At 39.7% G+C, this 22,939-nt stretch overlaps 1 protein-coding gene across 13 annotated transcripts; it reads left to right on the top strand.

The window, feature by feature from the left end:
* The first annotated feature begins 1,864 nt into the window (after window positions 1–1,864).
* On the top strand, window positions 1,865–22,828 carry LOC148843981 (2-oxoglutarate (2OG) and Fe(II)-dependent oxygenase superfamily protein). Of its 13 annotated transcripts, XM_088959173.1 has the most exons (9): window positions 2,065–2,358; window positions 2,869–2,987; window positions 18,866–18,968; window positions 19,087–19,131; window positions 19,420–20,490; window positions 21,326–21,656; window positions 22,257–22,459; window positions 22,545–22,587; window positions 22,680–22,828. In XM_088959173.1, the coding sequence occupies exons 5-7, from the start codon at window positions 19,437–19,439 to the stop codon at window positions 22,270–22,272; spliced, it is 1,401 nt and encodes a 466-aa protein (XP_088815299.1). In that variant the 5' UTR covers window positions 2,065–2,358; window positions 2,869–2,987; window positions 18,866–18,968; window positions 19,087–19,131; window positions 19,420–19,436; the 3' UTR covers window positions 22,273–22,459; window positions 22,545–22,587; window positions 22,680–22,828. The 13 variants fall into 13 exon arrangements, with proteins under 13 accessions (XP_088815303.1, XP_088815302.1, XP_088815292.1 ...); XM_088959169.1 differs by having other exon boundaries at window positions 2,060–2,358; window positions 19,079–19,131; window positions 22,545–22,828; XM_088959168.1 differs by having other exon boundaries at window positions 22,545–22,828.
* The last annotated feature ends 111 nt before the right edge of the window (window positions 22,829–22,939 follow it).

Below are 22,939 nucleotides of genomic sequence, written 5' to 3'. Positions count from 1 at the left end.
ATAGCTCTTCCCCAGGCTGTTAGGCATCGGGGAGCTCGGCATAGCTCTCCCCAGCTCAGCATAGCTCGGGCAGCTCGGCATAGCTCTCCCTCAGGCAGTTTACCACCAGGGAGCTCCACCATCCTCTCCTGGGAGCAGGTCAAATTACGGGGTACTTAGCCAAAAAATAAAAAATTGGTATGTGACCAGAAACGGTTACATCATTTTTCCTTTGTCCATAAGTGGTAGATAATTTCTCCCAAATCTTATGAGTTATAGGATAGTGTTGGACTGTCCTTGCAATCTTTGGTGTCATGGAAGAAAACAACCATGTCATAATAAGTGCATTTATTTCTGTCCAAGTTCCATATGTAGGTTCTTTGACTTGTCCATCTATGTTCCCTAGTAAACCACAACTTGTGATGTGAAGCTTTGTAGAAATAGTCCACTCCTTGAAGTTGTATTCATCTAGTTTCACATTAGTGATCTAAAGATTTGGGAAGTTAGTGTTCTCCATGTTGAATAAGCCTTCACTTGGCTGACTTTCCTTGGAGGTTACTTCACTAGAGTTTGAGGACATAATGAACTGTTTTTGAAGTGAAATTTCATCCAAAAAATAGAAGAGAACAATTAGTACTACCGACCTGTAGACTGAAGAATACTCCAACACAAATCAGTAGGACAAAAAATAGAGGAACTTGGGATGCAACACAAAACAAACACCTGGTCTACAACTAGACACTGTTCAACTTCTAAAAACTTGAAGTAGAGGGCAACAACATGTACTTCACTCCCAGTTTGATGGAAGTCTCTAACTGAACATAAAAAGTCTTCCACAAAGATATCTGAAAACCTTCTTGGACTACACCTTCCTGTAGTTCAAAATCTTAATCTACTTACTACAGGTTACTCTAGTAGTCCAAAGACTACTCATAGCTCATCTTGCCCTATTGGAGCATTACCGAACCTCTTCTGGGTTCCCTTGGATCTTCTCCCAAGGGAAAACCTAAGAAAGCAACTGGGTTTAGAGAACCATGAGCAGAACTAGGGTTTCTTTAACACCTTAAGTAAAGAAAACGAAAAAGAATAGAAGAACAGTATATAAGATTTTGAATAAGTGAAGAGGATAGTATAATGCTCTGATACCATGTTTGTATTTGTCTATATTCAGTTCTGTAGTAGAAGAAGAAGAGAATAGAAGAAATGGGCGGCCTCTATCTCCAACTCTCCAAGACAACTTTTATACTAGGGCAATAAGAAAGAGATACAATGACAAATCTGTCCCAGTTTAGTAAGCAGTAAGAATACATAAAAACAAAGTAGGCCGAGGCCCATTTAGCCTAAGAAGGAAGTTACACAAGTAAATGTTATTTGTTAAGATATAACATTAATAGACCCAAGCCCATAATTCTATGCTACACAACTTGGTCATCATGTTAGTCTTAATTGTATTCCTAGGGATATAGAATTTATTTGTTTGTCTAATTGTTGGGGTCAAGCTACCCCGTCGTGTGTAGCTCTTTGTCTTTTCCCTGTGCACACAAAAAACAGAATATTAAATCTGGCATTTAAAGAACTTTAGGTTAAAACATTGGCGAAGGTTTTTGTTAGGTTAAAAACATAGGACAGGTATTTAGAATTGTCATTTATTAAAGTTGTTAATTTTTTCTCTATTTGCCCATTAATGTAATTTTCATTTATCGAGGTTGTTATTCTTCGACAGCTCTTTCACTTGATCCAAGTCACCAGCCATCATCAATTTCATCAAATCCTTCAACTCCGTCCATTTATCAATTCTACCAACAAATTTGCATTTATCTATTTTAATTTTATTCTATTAAAAATATTATCTTCTAATAAATGTGACCCTCCGCATGTTAAACTCAACTAATTTCTACCCTTTTATAACTAAACTAAGTACTCTCTTTCGACTTTTCGTTCAACAAATTCACCTGCTTTAGGAATAATTCATCCTGTTTGCAAATTCCAATTATAACATAATGCCGATAGTCCAAGGACTCACGTCCACCCGACCATCTCCAAACTTTATTCCATTTAACTTCCTGATTTCTCTCTCCACGATCTAGTGTCACCTCTCTCTCTCTCTCTCTCTCTCTTCCGTTCCGTCTTCCTACTATCCTCATCGTCCTCTCCTCCTCTCCTTCCGAAAACCGCAACGAGCAAGACAACCCCTCAACCTCTCCTACTTCAATCAATCAGCCGTTGACGGTTACTGTCTACTCAAATTTCTTCATTACACTATTTTCCTACAGTAAGCTCACATGCTCTGTCGTTCTTCTTCCTTGTCGTCTTCGGATCATTGAAGCTTAAGGCAGGTCTTCTTCAACTTTCGTTTCTGTGTCAAATCCACAAGATCAGGTATCTTACTCCTAAATCGACATCTCTCTCTTTCTCTTTATGGTTTTATTTTTTCATATTTTTCTCAGCGATTAGGGTTCCTTTAGTAGCTTTTGTTTTGTTTTCTGTGCAAATGACGTGATATATATCAAATTTTCTAGTTTTGTTTTTCCATTTCTTTCTGGAGTTAGGATTTCTTTTGTAGTTTTTTTCCCATTTTTTTGTTCATGCAAATGATACTCAGATTGTGAAACTTATTTGGTTCCTATGAGGTTCGAAACATATAGTTGGGAACCTCAATATCATTTTTCTCTCTGCAGATAGGGTTCCTTCAGTGTATTTTTTTTTTTCTTTTTCTGTGCAAAAAGGGACATGCGTGATCCTCAAAAAATGAAAGCCACTTGGGTCCATGAGTGGTTTGAAAGATAAAAAATCAATTTAATTCAGCATGAAAATTATCATTGATTTTCTATTCCAGGGTTTTATTATTATATTTGTTTGTGTATTTGGGTTTTGGATGGAAATTTGCAGGTCATTATAGAAATTCTAACGAAGCTCGGAAGCCTTCTGATTTTCGTGCACTGAATCTCTTCAATAAATGGTCTGCCAACATTCCTAAGCTACAGGTTCAACTCAAGGCTTTAATACATGTGAGCTCTTTTTATATATGATGTCAGCAATTTCTTTTCTTTTTTTTTTTTTCTGTGAATCCTATCAATAAGTTCTTCTTTGTTAATTGCTTCCCTGCGCCGTGCATATGACTTCTTAGTTTTTATTCTTTTCTTTTTCGTCTTTCTTTCTGTCTTTTTATCTCAAAAACAAGGAGAAAATGTAGAGTGAAAGGAAAAATGAAAAAAAGGGATACTGCACACCAAAGAAAAGGAATTCTCTAAAGGAAGGAAGAGCTTGAGAATTTCAAGAAAAGTTATAGAATTGCTCAAGGAGGCATTAGATGAACATTAGGTTTTTTCCTCGCTAGAGATCTGGTAGAGGAAATAAGTTACATGTTAGAAGTCGGGATTTACAAAGAGCAAAGCCGTGGATCTAAAGAGAGTAATTAAAGCGGGAGGGAGAGGCCATGAAGTAGGCTAACTAAAGATTGAGATAATTGAAAAGTGTAATGTGAGTAGGAAAGGGGTGGAAAAAGGAAACCTTTTCTTAATAAATAGAGGTTAAGTAGCTTTTAAATATTTATTATGGCTAAGAAAGAAGAATGCCCCTCCTCCTAAAAAGTGAAGTTATTGAATTCATGAGTGTTTGGCTAACTTATATTGGCAGTCAAGTTCTGCCAATCATGGCAATGGATTAGAAAACAATTAAGTGAAGATCTCTAAAAAAGTGAAATTATTTAAACATTGAAATACAATTGTCTTTACATTGGTAGCAACATGGCAGTCAATCAATGCCAACCATCATTCAAGAATGTATGTAGTTGGCAATATTGTGCCAGTTTTAAGACTGCTTCAATTGTGATATATCAGTTAAAGCAGATATCTAGGGAGTTAAACATAATTTAGATATAGGTAGTAATTATTATTGATAAATCAGACTTTACTACAAAAAAGAGAAGGGAATAAAGAATCCATCTAAAAAAAGAAAAGAAAAAAAAAGAGTTGGAAATAAAGAACCTAATACAATTTTGGTTATCAAAGAAATAAATCTGGAAAACCTATCGTAAATCTTTCTAAAAGTATTATTACATCAAAAGCTAGGCATTGCACCAATCCAATCCAAAGAGATTGATATCTCTTGAGATTAAGAAGTGGAGGCAACTATACAAATTGATGGAAATGAACACATACTTTAGATTGTGAATTGCTTGTTACAGCTTGAACAGATATGTTGCTATTTGACTTTCATATATGCCAGTAAGTTTACTTATAAAGAAAGAAAAAAGGTGGAGGAGTAAGTTTATCCTATTAAATATCCTCTACATACCAAAATATGCAATCTCTTTTGTCAATCTTTATCCAAACCATCTAATTATGGTTTTAACTTCTTTTATAGCAATAATTCTTCCAGAAAACCCCTAATTTAAATTGCCATTCAAAGAGAGATGGTGGAAGGGAACATTTGGCCAATGAAAAGGGGAGTGGTGATATGTAAGGTGGATGATGTGCTTTTTCTTGACCTGGATGATGAAGGGATCTGAGAATGAAAAAGGTTTCTTCAAAGGTGTATGGTGGGTAGATTTGAGGGTTCCACAGGAAGGTGCTAGGAATTGAAGAGTGGGCAACAACAGTGTGGATGGAAAGTCTCTACCTGTTTACCCATCCCTTGCCTGGAAATGTGGTGGAGATCCTAAGCGGTCACTCATGGTTCTTGAAGAGGAAGAAGATGTTCTCGGTCCAGTGGAGCACATGCATGGGATGTAATTCTAATGAATAGAACATGGAGCACTTAGGGACAGAGTCTGGTGTTGAGGAAGTTTGGATCAGAGCATTCAGGTTGCCTCTGCTTCTTTGGTGTTTGGAGGTGTTTAGAATGATAGGGTATTTATGTGGGGAATTTAGAAACAGATGACACCCGTTCAGAGATTGAGTCATGTGAATGGGTGAAGATGAAGATTCTCAAGTGGAAGATAAACCCCAAGTGGAGATTGCTGTAGGTGATGTTGTCTACTCTATGATGACATGGCTAGAGATCAGCCTAAGACCAGAAGGTTGGTGTGAAGCATCACGAGTAGAGTGGAGGGATGAGGTCAGGAGATGGTTAGGCAAGATACAAACTAGTGTTGATCATGCTGCTGGTGTGAGAAGATGGATCCAACTGTGTTGTTGGCTACTGGAACTAGAAAAGGCAATGATCGTGCTTGGTGAAATCAAGAAGATCATATATAATTTGTAGCCATCTAATTTGTGGTTTATTTTTGGTATTATGATGAGGGTGTGCTCATTGTAACATAACTATTTGAAAACATTAACAGATGACAGAATGAAGTAAGAAAGAAAATAATAAAATAAGAGACTTATGAAGAAAACTAAGGACACCTTTAGATGGTCCTTTATCTGCTTTGGAAATATATCATTTAAGCAAAGCTTACATGTCTCATATGGTAGATTGGTGCAAATAGGCATCAGATTTTTCTTTGTTTGGCCTCAATTTTTGTCTTGGTAAGAAGATGAAATTATTTGGAGTATGATTCCTTTTATTCGTGATGAACTTTTATTTAATATCAGAAAAGGGTAGTAATACTTACCATTTTCAAATGAAACGTCAAAAAAATATTAGTGGTTGTAGATAGTTGACTGCTATGGTGGTTATTTGATATGTTCTGTTTTTCATTTTTCCTTTTTTTTTGTCATAGTCACCATCATACAAGATCAAGAAGTTAATTGTTTCCTCAGACCCTGGTATACGAAGCATTAACTTTTGTTTCTCTTCCATGAGTCCCTGTTTGCTTTTTTTTTTGATCAATTCCCTGTGTGCCTTATAGATGGAAAATCTCTGGTGCAGGACTTAATAATGTTTATATTGTGAAATATAAGGGCTACTGCTGTTACTTATTTTTATGCTTGATGTTCTTGATTGGGCAAGTAATCATAAACTTCATTAATGGAAACTCTAGTTACGTAGACATTTACTTTTCATTAGTTTATACTAATACTGTAGCTTCCTTATTACATGTTGTAATTTAAGACTGTCCCTCATATTTGGACTTCTAGTTTCCTTTTATATTCTGGATTAGAGGTTGCATTAATCGCTTTAGTACATAAGGCAACCAAGTAACAATATCTTCATAAAAGGAAAAAGTTAGAGGATAAAGGTGTCTTTATAAGCCATTTAGCAGCAGAACCCTAATTTTTATAAGTCATCCAGACTTTTTCCTTTCTAATCTTTTTAATTAAAACACCAACAATAAGTGCAGACCAAATAGTGAATTTTATTATTCTACCTTTAACGAACCAGCTGTATCTAAGAGAGGTGAACTACAAACAGCAAACCTGAGCTCAAACCTAGAGTACTAACATACCGGGTATTTCCTCCATGTGGTTATGCCCTTTTGTGTTTGCTTAAAAATTTTCTATTGTTCTAAATCTTAATGAAAATTATCGTCATGGATACCTTGTTTGTTTTGTTGCTAAAACAAACATAGGCTCATGAGGGTTGAGACTTCTTGGGATCGGGCCTGTGGGTTATTGTCTTTTAGGCTAATGGATCATTTGCATCATCATTTTTGCTGTTTCTTCCCTAGGAAAATTGTTAGACGTCTCCACATCTATTCCATTTTTTAGAATTTCTAGACCATGTTGAATCACATAAAGGAAAAGGCAAAAGTGTTATACATATGTATGCATCTGTTGTACATTTATGTACAACTCATATTGATTCTAATTTAAAAGTGGGTTCTAAGTTTTCAACATGTATGCCCTTAATATGTGCTTTTTGAATTGAAACATTGCAAGTTCAGATGGATATTTTTGGTTGGGAAAAACCATGGTGTAGGAACTAGAAATCTTTGGTCAAAGGATCTTGTCACCAAGAATAAAGGATATGTATATAAATTGTAATGTGAACTCAAATCATGGCCCATAGAGTATCTTGGATTCCCTTTGGGAGGTGTAGGCACCATGATCGGTGGCGATGGTTGGAACTCCGAAGGTCTGATGATGCAGAGGCAGAAGCAAGGAAAGAGCACATGGGGAGATAAACCAAAATTTCCAATTTCTATACCAATTTCAGAATTTTTGGGTTATAGGATATTGGTACTGTTTCAGTTTTTTATTTTCTAGTTGTGGGTATTTTAAGAATCAGTTTTTTTTTTTTGCTGATTCGAAATTACTATTTCTGGTAACATTCGAACTTACTATTTATAGTAATTACCATAATTACTATTTTTAGTAAACTCACACTTTACTATTTTTAGTAATTTCTGACTTCTTTAAATGAATTTAGTTTTAATAGTATTAAGAAATGTTATTAGAGTTGTGTAGGAGTTGGAGTCCTAGTGTCCTAATAGGTTACTTAAGAATTTGTCATAGTTTTGAAGCAGTTAGGAGTTATTTTGGGTCAGTTTCCTAGTCCAAATTGGAGTCTGAAAGGGGACATCTGAATTTAATAAGTTGTTTTGGGTCAGTTTCCTGGTCCAAATTGGAGTTAAAAGAAGAGTTGACTTGATGAAATAAAGATTGGTTTAGTGAATTATGGTTGTTTTCAGAAATTTCTCTTCCTCCCTCTCTTATTTTTTCTTTTAAGCAATTTGTCTCTTTGCTGTCTACCTTAACATTAAAAGTTCAAGCTGCAAAAAAAGCACTCTACTTGCTTCTACTCATTCTTTGCTGCACAACAAGCACTAGCTTCTCCATCCATATCCTTAATCTCTAATCACCACAGTGTTTTAAAAGCGCAAGCTGCAAAAAAAGCACAAGGGCCTAAATGTGTTTGAGGTGCAATGCGCAAGGTGAGGCACACACCTTTTTGAATCAAGATGTAATTTTTTTTTTTAAATAAAAAAATTGTAGAATATAATTGAAAAAGGATATACCTAAACTTAAATATAATTAAATGATTGAAAATGGCCTATTAATATGTCAAGTATCAATGAGAAATCAGAACATCTTAGTTCTCAGCATTAAGCCATTAGTGTAGTACAGTCATAGAGATACGAAGTTTAAACTTGAAATTCAAACAACTAAGCTATTGAAGTTTGAGATCACATATCCATTCTTCATGACTCAGTCATCATTTTCTTCCTCTTCACTTTGAAGTTTAACTTCATCTTCATTGTCATCTGACTTGTCATCAACATATCTTCTTTCATTTCTTCTTCCACAACAATTCTTTTTTTTTTTTTTTCTTTTTTGGATCAAAATGAGCTGTATTGGTCCACTGAATAGCTCCATGAAACAGTTAGAGACATGGAAGATAGCATCTCCCTGACATTCTTCGTTCCAGATGCTGTGAACTGTATTTACATTAATGACAACAGAATATGCACAAATATTCTTTACCTGCTTGAGGGGAAAATCCATTTGCATGCCTCTTTCGCCATATCTAATTCCTCCAGCACGTAACAAAAATGATAGGTTTGTCCTTCCTCTCTGCCTGCCCTTTCTCCAACCCAACCACACTTACAGACCATAAACACTGATAGATGCACAACCAGGAATGGGAGGATGGGAACTGCACCATAGATGCTGAGAAATTCACATTTCCTTAAGGTTCTCTTCAGGTGTTGCAGTACACAATCACACTCTCTAGGCTTGCTATATGTACCCCTGTTCTGTATCCATAATGCTTTGTTCCTCTTGTACTCTTCTTCCCCCACCATTTTCTACGAGTCTTCTCTACTTCCGAGTTACCAAGCTTGTGGAGTGTTGCCTTTGTCTCCCATAATTTTAGCTTGTATTCTTTCTTCCAAGTCTTGAATCTTAGCTTTAGCCTCCTCTTCTTCCACAACAATTTCTTCCTCTTCTTCATCTTCCAATTGAAGTTGATAACTTGAAGCACTTGGTCTCTTGCCACTAACTGTTGTTGCTCTTAGTTGTGAAGTTGAAGCTATAGATCTTGTATTCCTTACTGGCTCTTCAACTCCAGAAAAGTTGACAGTTGTATGGTGATTATTATCTAAGTCAATGAAAGTCTGTTTCCAATAAAAAAAGTTGATAATAACAAACTAAATCAATAATAATCACAGTTATACTGTGATTATTATTTAATCCCTTCCAAAACTGCCAAAATTTCAGCTCTCAGAGAGTCCCCCCTACCTATAGGGCCTGAAAATTATTGCCATGTTTTCAGGCCCTATAGGTTGGGGGGACTCTCTGAGCTGAAATTTTGGCAGTTTTGGAAGGGATTAAAAGAGCTCAACAGTTGAATATTAGAAAACTGCTGGTGGAGGGCGACTCTAGGTTGGCTATTAACTGGATGCAGAAGGAAGATTTCAGTTTGTGGAAGTTCTCGAATGAAAAAAAGAAGATTAACCAGCTCACTCAAAACACGCAAATTCAGTTTCAGTGGTCCAAGAGGAGTGCTAATTCTTTGACAGACTCTTTGGCCAAACAAGGGGTGGGAAGAGCTAGTTTCTTTTGGGCATTGTTGTAATTTGATGTCTACTTTTAGGGAGGGTTAAGAGATTTTACCCCTCCCTCCTGTTGTATTTTTCTACCATTTCTTTTTCTTAATAAAAGTTTCTGTTATTGATAAAAAAAAATTATTTACAATTTACAAATAATTTACAAAATCAATTACTTAACAGTTCATATTTCATAGTTCAAATGCATCAATTTCACCCTAGATACAGCAAACTATGAAAGAACAATATAGAAAATAAACGTGTTTATGTTTTTACTTGAATGTAAATCCACAATGAAATATATTGAGTCTATCACAGATTCATAGCTCACAGATTAACATTGAATAGATAACAAACAATAAAATAATATTAAAGTTAACTTACGTAAAAAACAATAAAATAATGTTTAGTTATTCCTTAACTAGCAAACAATATAAATTGTAATAAAAGAGGAAGAAGGGTATTTTTTGATGAATGTATGTAGATGCAAACAAAACAGCCCCTATTTTGGCACCAAAAGCAGCAGAGAAACAAGGAATAACAACGGTGGCACCAAATACTGCAAGTTTACAATGGGGGAGTCCCTATTTTTAGGTTAAAACAGTGAGAAAAAAGTTGAATAACAACGGTTTTAGGCATAAAAGCAGAGAGAAATGAAGTTGAATAGCAATGGGGCTTAGCTCCTGTTTTTGGTGTAAAAACATATAGGGAATATCGAAAAACAAGAATGGGGTGGAACCCCTGTTTTGGTAGTAAAACCTGCAAGAAAAAAAGAAAAACAAAAGTGGAATGGACCCCCTATTTTAGTGTGAAAATGGAAGGGAAAGGAAAGAAAAAACAAAAGAAAGAAAGGAAGAATGGATTGTTTCTATTGGAGCTCGAACTTGAACAATGGGTCAATGGCTTGGTTGATTGGTTTTCCTTTTTCCTTCGCGCACAAGCTTGCTTTGTGCTCAATTTTGCTTCCTCTCACTGTCAGATTAGTTTTATTTTTATTTAGAATACTATAAAGGTTGAAAAAAATAAAAGAAAATGCTTTTGATATATTATAATAATTGTCTATAGAACTTAAACATTAAACAATTCTAAACATTACTAAGACACCTGGCCTAAGGCGCATGACTAGGCGCAGAGGTGCCTTTCATACATACATATGCTTGGACCTGGGCAAGGTGCCTACCCTAAAATGTACCTCGCCTTTGCACCTAGGTTCAGGCACGCATTTTAAAGCATTGATTTACCCACAGCCCTTCATTCACCCCACAAAGCCCACCACCATATCCCTAAGTCGGTAGGACCCCTTCCCATCCTACATAATTTGGGGAATGGCCCAGAGTTGGAGTGGGGAGAGAATAAGTCGGTGGAAAAATGAGAAAGAAAGAGAGGGTCAAAGAGGGAGTTCTTGAGAGAGAGATAGTCAATCATCCCCTCATTTGGCAGTTCTACGAGTAATCTGGTTATGGGCCCTTCTAGGATTGGGGGGGGGGGGTATTCAGAGATGGACTTGGGTCCATATTGGCTCTTATCCAGAAATTGGTGGCTGAAGGTGACTCCAAATTTGTGGATCAGGTGGACTTGGGTCTGTCCATATTGGCTCATTCGTTGTAGTTTGGACCCATTGGTCATGCTGATTCATTGAGTGCAGAAATTTCAGCACTGCTACAGGAGTTGAGACTAGCAAAGTAATTGGGATTCAGGAAATTGGTGACTGAAGGTGATTCCCAATCAATGTTTTAAAATGTGGAGGCGTGATGTGAGGCGTTCACTACTTGGAGGCATGAGGCGTAGGCCTCCCAAACACAAGGAGGCATAAGCTTCCTTAAGAGAAGGGGGAAAGAGGAGGAAGAGTAAGGAGGATCTGATCTCTCTGTCTCTCTAATAAAGATCTTTTATATTAAGAAGAATGAAGATGTAACACTAGAAGGGGGGTTTCTTCTCTTTCCTTCCCTTTTCTTTCTTTTCTCTCTCTCTCTTTTTTTTCTTCTTCTTCTCTTTCATTCATTCATTCATTCATTCTTTCTTTCTTTTTCTATCCCTTCCATTTCCTTTCTTTTCTTTTCTTCTTCCTTTCTTTTTTCTTTTTTATGACTTTTTGTATGAGTTGTGCGTGAGGCGCATGAAGTGTATGCCTCTAGTACACCCTCATGCAAAAGGCGTATGAGGTGTACACCTCAGAGGTATCAACACCTCTGTTATACGCCTCGGGATGATTTGGGGGCGTCTCGCCTGGAGATGCGCCTCCCAATTAGTGACTGGGTGGACTTGGGTCCATCCATATTGGCTCTTTCTTTGGACCTATTGGCCATGCTGATTCATTTAGTGCAGAAATTTTGGCACTTCTACAGTGGTTGAGACTAGCAAAACAATTGAGATTCAGGAAATTGGTGGCTGAAGGTGATTCCCAATTAGTGATCAGGTGACTGATGAGCAAGATCCTTGATGTATGGAATCATAGGCATGCTTTGAAGGAAATCAGATGTATTGCAAGGGAGATGTTGAGGGCCTAGGAATAGGATCTCGTCACGGGGAAAACCTCTTGTTTTCCCTTGTTTTTCCTTGTTCTTGATGAACCTATCTTGGCCGCCCTAATGGTGATTTGTCCAAGAGATCACCAACTCTCCTTACTCTCTTCTTGACTGAATATTCGATATCTCATTCAATAATGGGGTCTCCTTAAATAGGAGATTACAAGAATCCTAATCAAAGGGAGTCTCCTTGCTGAATAGGGAGACTTCCAGTTCTATCTTACTAAGGATAAGATATGCTAATCCTAATCTGATAAGCTACTAACAAGATGAGATAAGAGATAAGAACAATAAGATAAGAACAAGCAAATATGAGCTAATCTAATCTAGATAAGGCTGCTATTGCCGAACTGGGTAGGAGCATCACTGAATCACTGCTGTTGCTGGCGGTGGGTCAGGTGCCTATTGCTGCCGGCGGTGATGGTACGTCTTCCCGAGGAAGGCGTCCATAACATTACTCCCCTCTTGGACTACGAGCTTGTCCTCAAGCTCGAACTCTGGATATGTGGCTTAGAACTCTGCCAATGGGGTCCATGTGGCTTATGTTGATGGTAAATTACACCATTCCACCAAGACTTCAAGGATTCCACGATTGAAACGAGAGCGGGCGACAACTTTAGGTTGGGGGACCAGCTTGCCATCTTTCAAGGGTGGCAGGGAGGGAACTCGGTCTGGGGGAACACCTGTAAATGGCTTTAGCAAGGAGATGTGGAAGACATCATGAATCCGGCTGGTCTCAGGCAATTCCAGTTGGTAGGCCACACTGCCAATCCGTCGTAGAACCTTGTAGGGCTCATAGAACTTAGGGCCAGCTTTGGGGTAGCCTTGTGGCGCAAGGAGCGTTGTCGGTAGGGCTGGAGTTTCAACCAAACAAATTGTCCTGGATTGAATGACAGTTCCCGGTGGTGCTTGTCATAGTGGAGCTTCATGCGGAGCTGGGCCTGCTGTAAGCGAAGGAGTGATCAATTGCTTCCAAACGAGTAGAACCCGGCTCGTAGGACAGCAAGCGGGGAGGATCCCTGCCATAAACGACGCGAAAGGGAGTCATGCCGAGGGAAGAATGGTAGGCTGTGTTGTAGCAGTACTCGGCCCAAGGGAGCCAATCCACCCACCGTCGTGGTTGATCGCCTACAAAACAACGGAGATACATCTCGTGTGCGGTTAACCACTTCCGTCTGACTGTCGGTTTGTGGCCGGTAAGCTGATGAGTAGGCCAGGGTGGTGCCTTGTAGCCGGAATAACTCTTTCTAGAAGGCACAAGTGAAAACCGGGTCTCTATCGCTGACTATGGATTTTGGTAACCCATTTAAGCGAAAGACATGTGTAAAGAAGGCGAGGGCAACCGAAGTGGCACTGTATGGGTGTGATAGAGGAATGAAGTGGGCGTATTTAGAGAAGCGGTCGACTACCACGAAGAGAACTGATTTGCCACCTACCTTGGGTAGTCCCTCACTGAAGTCCATGGAGATGTCGGCCCAGATCTGTGTCATGATGGAAAGGGGCTGAAGGAGGCCTGCCGGGTGTAGGTTTTCCCATTTGTGTTGTTGGCATGTGGAGCAATTCTGGACAAAATCTCGAATAGAAGTCTTCATACCTCGCCAATGGAAATCAGTCTGGACGCGGTGTAGTGTTTTTTGAATGCCCTCGTGGGTGGAGTTATGGATGCTGGTGATGATGGTGGGGATCAACGAGCAGTCTGGTGGAAGATGGACTTGTCCCTTATACAGTACCAACCCGTCTTGAAGTGACCAATTGGGGTCAGCGGTGCCGGATTGGATCTTCTGTAACCAGAGCGACCATTCCGGGGACTGTGGTGCTGTCTTCTTAATGTCGTCAAACAGAGAGATCCGAGGTTGGGAAATGCTACACAGAACCATCGCGTCTTCATCTCGCCTAGACAAGGCATCAACTGCGCGATTTGAGGATCTCACCTTATATTCCACTCGGAAGTCATATCCGAGCAGTTTGCTAACCCAATGCTGCTGAGGGGAAGTGGTGAGATGCTGCTCTAACAGGTATTTGAGGCTGTAATGATTAGTTTTGACGATGAACGATCGCCCCCACAAATATGGCCTCCAGTGTTGGACGGCTTGGGCGAGGCCAATTAGTTCGTGCTCATAGGCGGGAAGCTTCAGGTGCCGATCGGTCAGTCTGCGGCTGAAGAAAGCAATCGGGTGCCCTTGCTGCCGTAGTACGACCCCGATACCCACTCCGGAAGCATCGCACTCGACTGTAAATTCGAGGGCGAAATTAGGTAATTGCAAGATGGGGCATTTCTCAGTGTCAGGAAAGCTTCATCTGCTGCATCGTCCCACCGGAAGGAATTCTTCTTCAACAGGTTGGTTAACGGGGCTGCCAACACTCCATAGTTCTATACAAATTTGCGGTAGTAACCCGTTAAACCGAGGAACCCGCGTAAGGCCTTGGCTGATTGAGGTTTGGGCCATTCTTTTATAGCCTGATTCTTGGAACTATCAACTGTCACACCCTGCCCATGGATGACATGGCCGAGATAAAGAACCTATTGCTCCCCGAAGGAGCACTTGGATCGTTTCGGGAATAATTTGTGTTGGCGTAGGAGCTCGAAAATGGTCCTCAGATGGTGGACATGCTCACCCATGAATTGCTGTAAACGAGGATATCATCAAAGAACACTAAAACAAATTTGCGTAGATGGGGCTGGAATATCTCGTTCATTAGCGACTGAAATGTAGATGGGGCGTTGGAGAGTCCGAATGGCATGACTAAAAATTCGAAGTGGCCATGGTGGGTGCGAAAAGCATTCTTCTTCACGTCACCGGGAGCCATGCGAACTTGGAATTTTCCGGACCTGAGGTCCAACTTAGAGAAATACTGGGCATCATGCAACTTGTCCAACAGTTCATCCACAACGGGAATAGGGAACTTATCTTTGATCGTCCGGTCATTGAGTTCTCTATAGTCAACATAGAACCTCCACGTTCCATCCTGCTTTGCCACCAACAGAACCGGCGAAGAGAAGGGGGAGTGACTTTTGCGTATGATTCCTTGTTTCAGCATCTCTGTACATTGTTTCTCTATCTCCTCCTTCTGTAAGTGAGGATAGCGATAGGGCCGGACAACGACTGGTGCTGAACCCGCCACCAAAGGAATACGATGGTCGCAAGCTCGGGGAGGGGGGAGGCCTTTGGGTTCCTGGAACAGATCTGAAAACTCGGCGAGAAGTTTTTCCATGGCTGCCGGTTCTGTCTGAAGTGCATGGACCTGTGGTGTCCTTTGTTTAACCTTGCAACCGTGCCATGAAACTTGCTTTCCATTTAGGTGGAAGGTCATTGTGAGTGCGTTGAAGTCCCACAAATTCGGGCCTAGGGTAATTAACCACTTGACTCCTAGAACAATATCAAACCCATCCAATGAAAGTACAAATAAATCAGCAAGAAACAGTTCAGAATTGACCTGTATCGGCACATCCTTACAAATTCCTGGACTATGAACTCTCTCACCATTTGCGACGGCTACCTGTAGTCGCGGTCGAAGCTCCATTGGCAGTTTTAACTGAAGGGCGGCATGTTCACTTATGAAGTTGTGTGTACTCCCTGAATCGACGAGAATGCGCACCAGTTGACCTGCTATCTGTGCCTGTAACTGCATGGTCTGAGAAGTTTTAATGCCGGTGATCGCATGGAGAGAGATCTCTGGCTCGAATATGACTGGTTCTTCTTCCTCCTCCTCTTGTTCATCGATGAGGAGGCAAAAAATCCTCTTGCATCTATGTCCTGCCGAGTAGAGGTCATCACAGTTGAAACATTGGCCTCTTGTTCGGCATTCTGCCATTTCTGCCCTGGTCAGGCGCTTAATGGGTGGAGCGGTCATGTTGCTACCTGTACTTGTCATTGGTCTAGAGGCGGTGGTGGTGGGAGATTTCAGTTCTCGGCTGGTAGCAGAAGAGGGGGTCGTTGCTGCTGATCTTGGGGGTACCCATGAGTTTGGTGGCCGACCCACATTAAAAATTCCGCGGCTGAGCTGCAGTTTGTGCTCAAACGCGCGGGCTAAGTTCATGGCTGTGACCAAATTTGGGGGATTCTGCATCTCAACATCCACCCGCAGGGGTTTTGATAGTCCTACCGTGAACATATCCACTTGCTGGTCGGGTCGCACGGAGGATGCCCTTGCGAGGAGGGTTTGGAACTGTCGCTGATATTCAGCCACTGTGCCGGTCTGTTTAAGGATAATCAGCTCACCCAATGGGTTGCTGGTTAGTGGGGGTCCGAACCTAAGAAGGCAATAGGACTTAAACTGGGGCCAACTGAGCCCGGGTTCTTCTTGCTCTAACCGATAAAACCAAAGTTGTGCTTCCTCTATTAAGTGAAAGGCGGCTAGACTTACCTTATCCCAGTCATCTATCCGTTGGTTTTGAAAAAATTGCTCGCAATGATACAGCCAGCCTAAGGGGTCTCCATTGCCGTTGTATGACGGGAATTCCAGCCTGCTGTACTTGGGGACGATTGCGGTTCTTTGGCTAACGGACTGCTGCTCGCCGGAAGACTCTGGCAGATATGGTCAGCGGCCATTGTCGGCTGTCCCTCCTTCAGAGAGTTCCCTTCCCTGCTAGAAATGAATAGCTCCATCAGGCGTTGCAGCTCCCTTCGTCTTTGATCTCACGGACTTCGAAGCTGGTCTCCACGAGTTGGTGCTCGAGGTCGTGGACCCTGGATGGTAGCTGCTCCAGATTACCCATGACGCCTTGCTCTGATACCAAGTTGTTGAGGGCCCGGGAATAGGATCTCGTCATGGGTCGGTCCACGGGGAAAACCTCCTGTTTTCCCTTGTTCCTCCCTGCTCTTGATGAACCTATCTTGGCCGCCCTAATGGTGATTTGTCCAAGAGATCACCAACTCTCCTTACTCTCTTCTTGACTGAATATTCGATATCTCATTCAATAATGGGGTCTCCTTAAATAGGAGATTACAAGAGTCCTAATCAAAGGGAGTCTCCTTGCTGAATAGGGAGACTTCCAGTTCTATCTTGCTAAGGATAAGATAAGCTAATCCTAATCTGATAAGCTACTAACAAGATGAGATAAGAGATAAGAACAATAAGATAAGAACAAACAAATATGAACTAATCTAATCTAGATAAGGCTGCTGTTGCCGAACTGGGTAGGAGGAGCATCACTGAATCACTGCTGGTGCTGGCGTGGGTCAGGTGCCTGTTGCTGCCGGCAGTGATGGTATGTCTTCCCGAGGAAGGCGTCCATAACAGATGTCTTGTGTTTACCAGCATAAGCTTGATGAAAGAGAAGAAAATGAATTTGAAAATCAGAAAAAAAATGGAGATTAAAGTGATATATTGTCTTAAAGTCCTATAAATTCTTTTTCATGAGGTAAGTTTCTTTGTTAACTTGTACTACTCCAAGTCTAAAATGTCACACTCTGGGACCACCTCCTAAAGAAAGTCCGTGGTATTCTATGTTGGAAGAAGAGGAGCACAAGCAAGTAATGTCGAGTAATTTTCCATTAGTCTCCTCCAAATTGATTCCAGCATGGTACGTTTGTTAAAGTTAATCTGAGGTTCAAGGTTCTTTCAAAAGCACCAATAAATCCATGGAATACCAAGGACTAGACATTGCCACATGATTTGTCCTAACACTCAAGTCCCTAATCAGGCCCAAACTATCTGCCCTGGTAAGGTGACTAAAGACATCTGCTACCAAAATAAACTGAAAATCAGATAGGTCTCCTTTTCGTAACCTTATCTTCTCTGCACAACTAGTTGATTCCTTCAGTAGAATAGGGAGCTGAATGATGAATAAGCATCCCTTAACTGTAGTTGTCAAGGTGATACCTTGGTCACATAAGTTATGCCTAGGCAATAAGGTAATTTTGATTGCTTGGTGCTTGAATTTGGGAGGTGTAATATTATTATATGGAGTGCAGCTAAACCATATCATATTTGCATAAATAAGGTAAAAAGTGTAAGATGGGCATCATAAAAGTCTAATTTTCATCTTAGAGATCCACAAAATGGGTTTTGCCTCTTCTTTTTTTTCTTTTTTAAATCGTTTATAATATTTTTTCTATTATCTTTCTGATTGTAACCAGATAAGGGTCTATCTCTTTCAATATTTCCCTTTATAATAATTTCTCTATATCTTTCTAATTGTTACCAGATAAGCATCTATCCCGTTCAATATTTCTCTTTTTGCTACATTTAACTCACTTGCACATTCTCTCCTCTATTCTCTGCTGCATTTGATAGAAGGGCTTTTGTTTTCTCCTATCTTCACTACATTTAACACACTTGCACATTTCTCTTGTATATATCTCTATCACAATCAAAAGTTGTCTGTTGCATTATATGTTTGTCTTATTCTTTTCTTTGACTTAGCACAGCTGTACATTGTCTTTGTATCTCCCTTTTTTATTAACCAAAAACATCCATCCCCTAGTTTTTCACTGTCAACCACAAGGAAAGAGAATAAGTAATAAATCAAGAAGAAAATAGGAAGAAGAAATGGGGAAAACACTAAGATTTAACGTGGTTCAGCTCGATAGTCTACATCCACAGAGGGAAAAACATCTACTATGAGAACAAGAGATACATGGCTGATCTGTCTATAGACTCAGAATGAAATATCCGCTCTCACTCAACCCTAATCCCACACAACCAATGGCTTAAATAAGAAAAACACCCAATTATTATCAGAATTTCACTTAGGCCCCTCTTCCTCTCATAAATACATACAAGTCCCCAAGATTTGTCAACATTACAAATATACCCTTGTAACCACCCTCCCTGAAAGAAAACTTAAATACAACCAAATACAATATGTCTTGCTACATTCATAGGCTTACTTCTTTTGTGTTGGTTCACTTTTAATGTTTTCTAGTTGCTAACTAACTAGAGAAACATAACACTTAATAAAAGATAAGAAAACAAGTGTAAAATCAAGCAAATTTTCCATATAAAATTCATTTCTTAGGTGACAATGTGCCCTGTTGTTGTCCAGCCTTGATGTAGCACCTTGACAACTATGCGGAACCACCTTCTCCAATTAACCTCAAAGCATGGTTTTTCAAGGAAAGATTTACAAAAGGGCAATCCAAAAAGTTGTAAGCTATTTTCCAAATTCAGCTTGCAAACTTTTCATCCCAGTCTCCTATATCTTCCAGACAATCATTATAAATTAAATCTGATGTTTGATCCTAGAACCTTTTTGAAGTCTTGTAGGGAGGACGTTGCAGATAGCCTTATTAGAGGTTGCTCATCAAACTAGTGAGTTTGAAATCTTCTGGGCTTTCTGCTCCCAAATTTTACCTGAAAAGAAAAGACTATTATGTTTGTAGTACACAGAAGTTCAAAGTGAATAATCAATTGTGATTGTATTTGCATTTTTTATGGTCTGTCACCCTTTCCTCTGAGCTGCTGAATTATTATATTCTTAATATTTCATGTGCATTGAGTTTGATAAATAAGACATTTAGTGTCTAATGTCTAATTGACTTCCTTCATGCTAATGGTTATGGTGGAACGTTCTGTACAAACTCTACTTCATCTATGCAGGTGAGCTGTGTTCTTGAATGGGTGCTATGGCAGGCAACAACCTGCCATCTCTTGGTCGTGTTAAACTCACTGATCTGATAGCATCTGAAGGACTCCCTTCTGATTCTTATAAAATATCTGTGTCAACTTTATCACAATCTCTAGCACAGTATTCTGCTGCCATTATTCAGTTGCCAGGGAATGATGGGGCCCTTTTAAGATCTGGGCTGGATTCTGCTCGCCTTTACTTCCATCAAAGATCATCATATTCAGCTGCAGAAATGGTTCATACAAATGATTCCCGTGAATGGTGCAAGACATCTGGTTATTATGCAGATCCTCAACTTTGGCAAGAAACCTATGATTACAGACCAGGCCTGACTCCTACTGAGCCTAACAACACTATGGAGTTACCTCCTGCTGGTTTGCCTGACGTATTTGCATTACTTGGAAAGGCAGCTAGGGATATCTTGGATGCTATCAGCTTTTCCTTGAATTTACGTAGTTCTCCATTTACTGAAATACTTGACAATGTACCCTTAAGAAGTCGGGAAATTTCATCATCAGTTCTGACAGTCTGTTGTCATTCAAGACCATCGTTCCAGGGAGCACAACGCCGTGGTTTGACTACACAGGAGGATGGACAACTAGTTATGTTTCCTGACCATGATCATCAAGTTGATAAAAGCTTGATCACTGTTGTTAAGTCAGATAAAGCAGGTTTACATATAAGAGACTTTCATGGGCGTTGGATACTTGTAGATGGTGATATTGGTCCCCAAGAGGCAGTTGTCTTCCCTGGGCTAGCCCTTTACCAGGCAACTGCAGGTTATGTAAGCCCTGCTCTGCACCGGATAGAAACTGGTAACCTACAAGGTAACATGTATGGACGCTGTTCCTTGGTATTCAAGCTCATGCCTAAATCCATGGCAAGTTTCAACTGCTCTGAGATGGCTGCTGCTGGTCATGGCATTGAAGCTCAGTTCCAGCTTCCAATACCAGTTGATGACTTCATGCAGAGATCCCATCCGACTGATCAACTCTTTACTAGGCACAGCTTCCCAAATTATAATTTCACAGCAGGTCAAGACGGTATGCCATCATACTAAAAAATGCTATACATTTAAAGAATGGTTTTTATTTCATAACCTTGAGGAGATGAAAGATTTGTCCCCGTGAATCAACTGAGGCCACTTTCTTAACTGTTGGTTTGAGCAATATCTATCACCTGTAGTTAAACTTTCACCATTGGAAGGCATTCCTTCTCTACAAACATTATTGGTAATGGTAGACATATTGCTTAATGTTTTCTTGAAACATTTTGTCCATGGTCATGCAACCATGTAATCCCACACCTTCCAATTTCAAAAGCTTCTGTCTAGATGAAATTGGAATTTTTCATCAGTTACCATGTTTTCAATTTCCCTCTAGATGCTCCAATGTCTAGAAGATGGAACTATCCCTCTTTAGCTAACCATCCTGCCTCATCTGGTTCCTTTAAAATCATTTGAGAGGGATGAGGCTCAACTGCTACAATAAGGATGGATTACCCTTGGTCCAATTGACAACTTAATTGGGGAATTGAGTGATAATATGGAATGAATTCATGAAAATTGTTCATAGTAATTCACAGGGACATAATAGGCATTTTCTAAGTTAAATTTCATTGGTTCAGTGCAATTTTATCAAGCAGTAAGCATGGTATAAGAAGTTCATTCACAGTTTTGATGCAAATACAAACATAAGAAAGAAAAAAAAGTCTCATGGTCATTCTGTTAAGTGCTAATCACACTCATTTAGTTATCTGTCAGTCTTCCCACAATTCCAAACAGCATTGTTGGATTGTTGTTTCTTTTATTTACTGCTAATAGCCCTTAGTAAATAGTCTTTAATAACAGGTCCTTGGATCGATGAAATGCTCGTACAGGATCTTTGAAGCCTCTGCTAAAGAGGAGGAAGAATAATACGAGGTGTAAACCTCTGCCACCTTCCAAGAGGTTGAGGCTCGAGGCACAGAGGGTACTGAAGGAGCGAGTCCAGGAAATTGCTGACAAGAAGGGCATCAAGCTGAGGTTCTGTAATCTTAAGGAGTGTGAAGGCCACTTACAATCTCTGGACAGCCCCTGTGGTAGCATACGGATGGAGATAGGTTGGCCACCAGGGGTCCCATTTGTTCATCCCCATGATCTACCGAATAAAGCAAAGCTGGGTTTCCTTGAAGCATATGAACCTGGTTGGACAGCATCTCAAGATATGGAGTTAAGTCTAATTGAACCTGGATAAACTAGTCAACACACAACAGTAACTATCCTATTTAACTTTATTGAACCAAAAGACAATGTCTCTTTTATTTGCTCAGCAAACTCTTATTCCTCCATGTGAACACACACAAACACCTGGAAATATGGATATTTTGCTGATTATGTATCTGATGCCTTAGAAGCCAGTGAGTCTTAAGGTATATGAGAAACCACGCCTCTTGGATGATCTCAACTATACATTTCTTATTGCTTAAGACTGTTTCCCCAAGAAACTGATTGTCTTCTTTGAGCATCCATATTCTCTTAAGCTTGGAATCTTGTGATGATGGGGCAATAATCTGGTCAGACATTGAACTGTTCATGAGTGTTTGGCCTTCAGAATGCTTTATTGTGTTACATAGAGTGTTCTGTACAAATATTGGCTTAGAAACACGTTTTTACCTTTGAGTTCATATAATGTAATTTCCACAATCACAAGACCTGATCTTTGAATCTTTGATCAGTTATGACCATTGCATAGAACATAGGCAATTTGTGAACTGTGAAATGTGTTTCTTTGGGTAGTAACGAAAGTGCCTTGTGTTCTTGATTTTGCAGGAATCAACCGTTATAAATTTTAATGTTTGCCCACCCTCTGTAATCCTGTGATGACATAATCTCAGCTAAAAGCATAGCTTAATCTCCTAATCCTGTACACGTGGCAGAAATGTACATTGCCCTTTTTTAATTCGCATAAAAGCCCTGAAGAGGATGTAAGCTTGGATTATCTGAAAAGCCAAGTAGCAGTTGGTTGTAAATAGGTGATTTTAGTAAAAACTTTCTGTATCTGTCCTCTCTACTCAGGTAAATCTCTTACTCCACTGACACTGTTCTGTGCTTAACTAGGTAAAGCCAACTACGACTACTTCAAAGTTTCTTTCAGGAAAAGGTAGATTTGAAGCTTATGTTTGTCACTTCTGTAGATTTTTATGGAGTTATTGACAGAATAAACATGATCATTCACATTTGAAGAGTTTACAGAGACGTGCGATAGCGAGGCAACGTTACCTGATCATTGAGCGGTTGTAAGTTGACAAAAGGAGGGGGGAAATGTTTTAGTTGTACTTGTACAAACATTGCTCTATGAAAATAAATTTAGTGAATGGGCCACTACTATTTTATTTCAGCAACTACTTTGTATTTTATGTTGAGTTTGAAAGTTCTAATTTGTGTTTAAAATAAAAAAGAGGAAGTTCTCATTTACTGTAATCATCATATGGAGTTGTGTCGATGATCAACAT

This window comes from Nelumbo lutea, chromosome 8 (assembly GCF_056320005.1).
Source record: "Nelumbo lutea isolate HS-2025 chromosome 8, American lotus-T2T, whole genome shotgun sequence".
In the NCBI taxonomy this organism is placed as follows: Eukaryota; Viridiplantae; Streptophyta; class Magnoliopsida; order Proteales; family Nelumbonaceae; genus Nelumbo; species Nelumbo lutea.
This window is presented reverse-complemented; position numbering and strand designations above follow the sequence as displayed.

What these genes read in the sequence shown, in the direction of transcription:
- LOC148843981 (XM_088959166.1), top strand. Translation starts at nt 19,437, where the DNA reads ATGGGTGCTATGGCAGGCAACAACCTGCCATCTCTTGGTCGTGTTAAA. An exon ending in TTTCACAGCAGGTCAAGACG is followed by an intron (nt 20,491 to 21,325) that starts GTATGCCATCAT and finishes ATGCTCGTACAG; the next exon opens with GATCTTTGAAGCCTCTGCTA.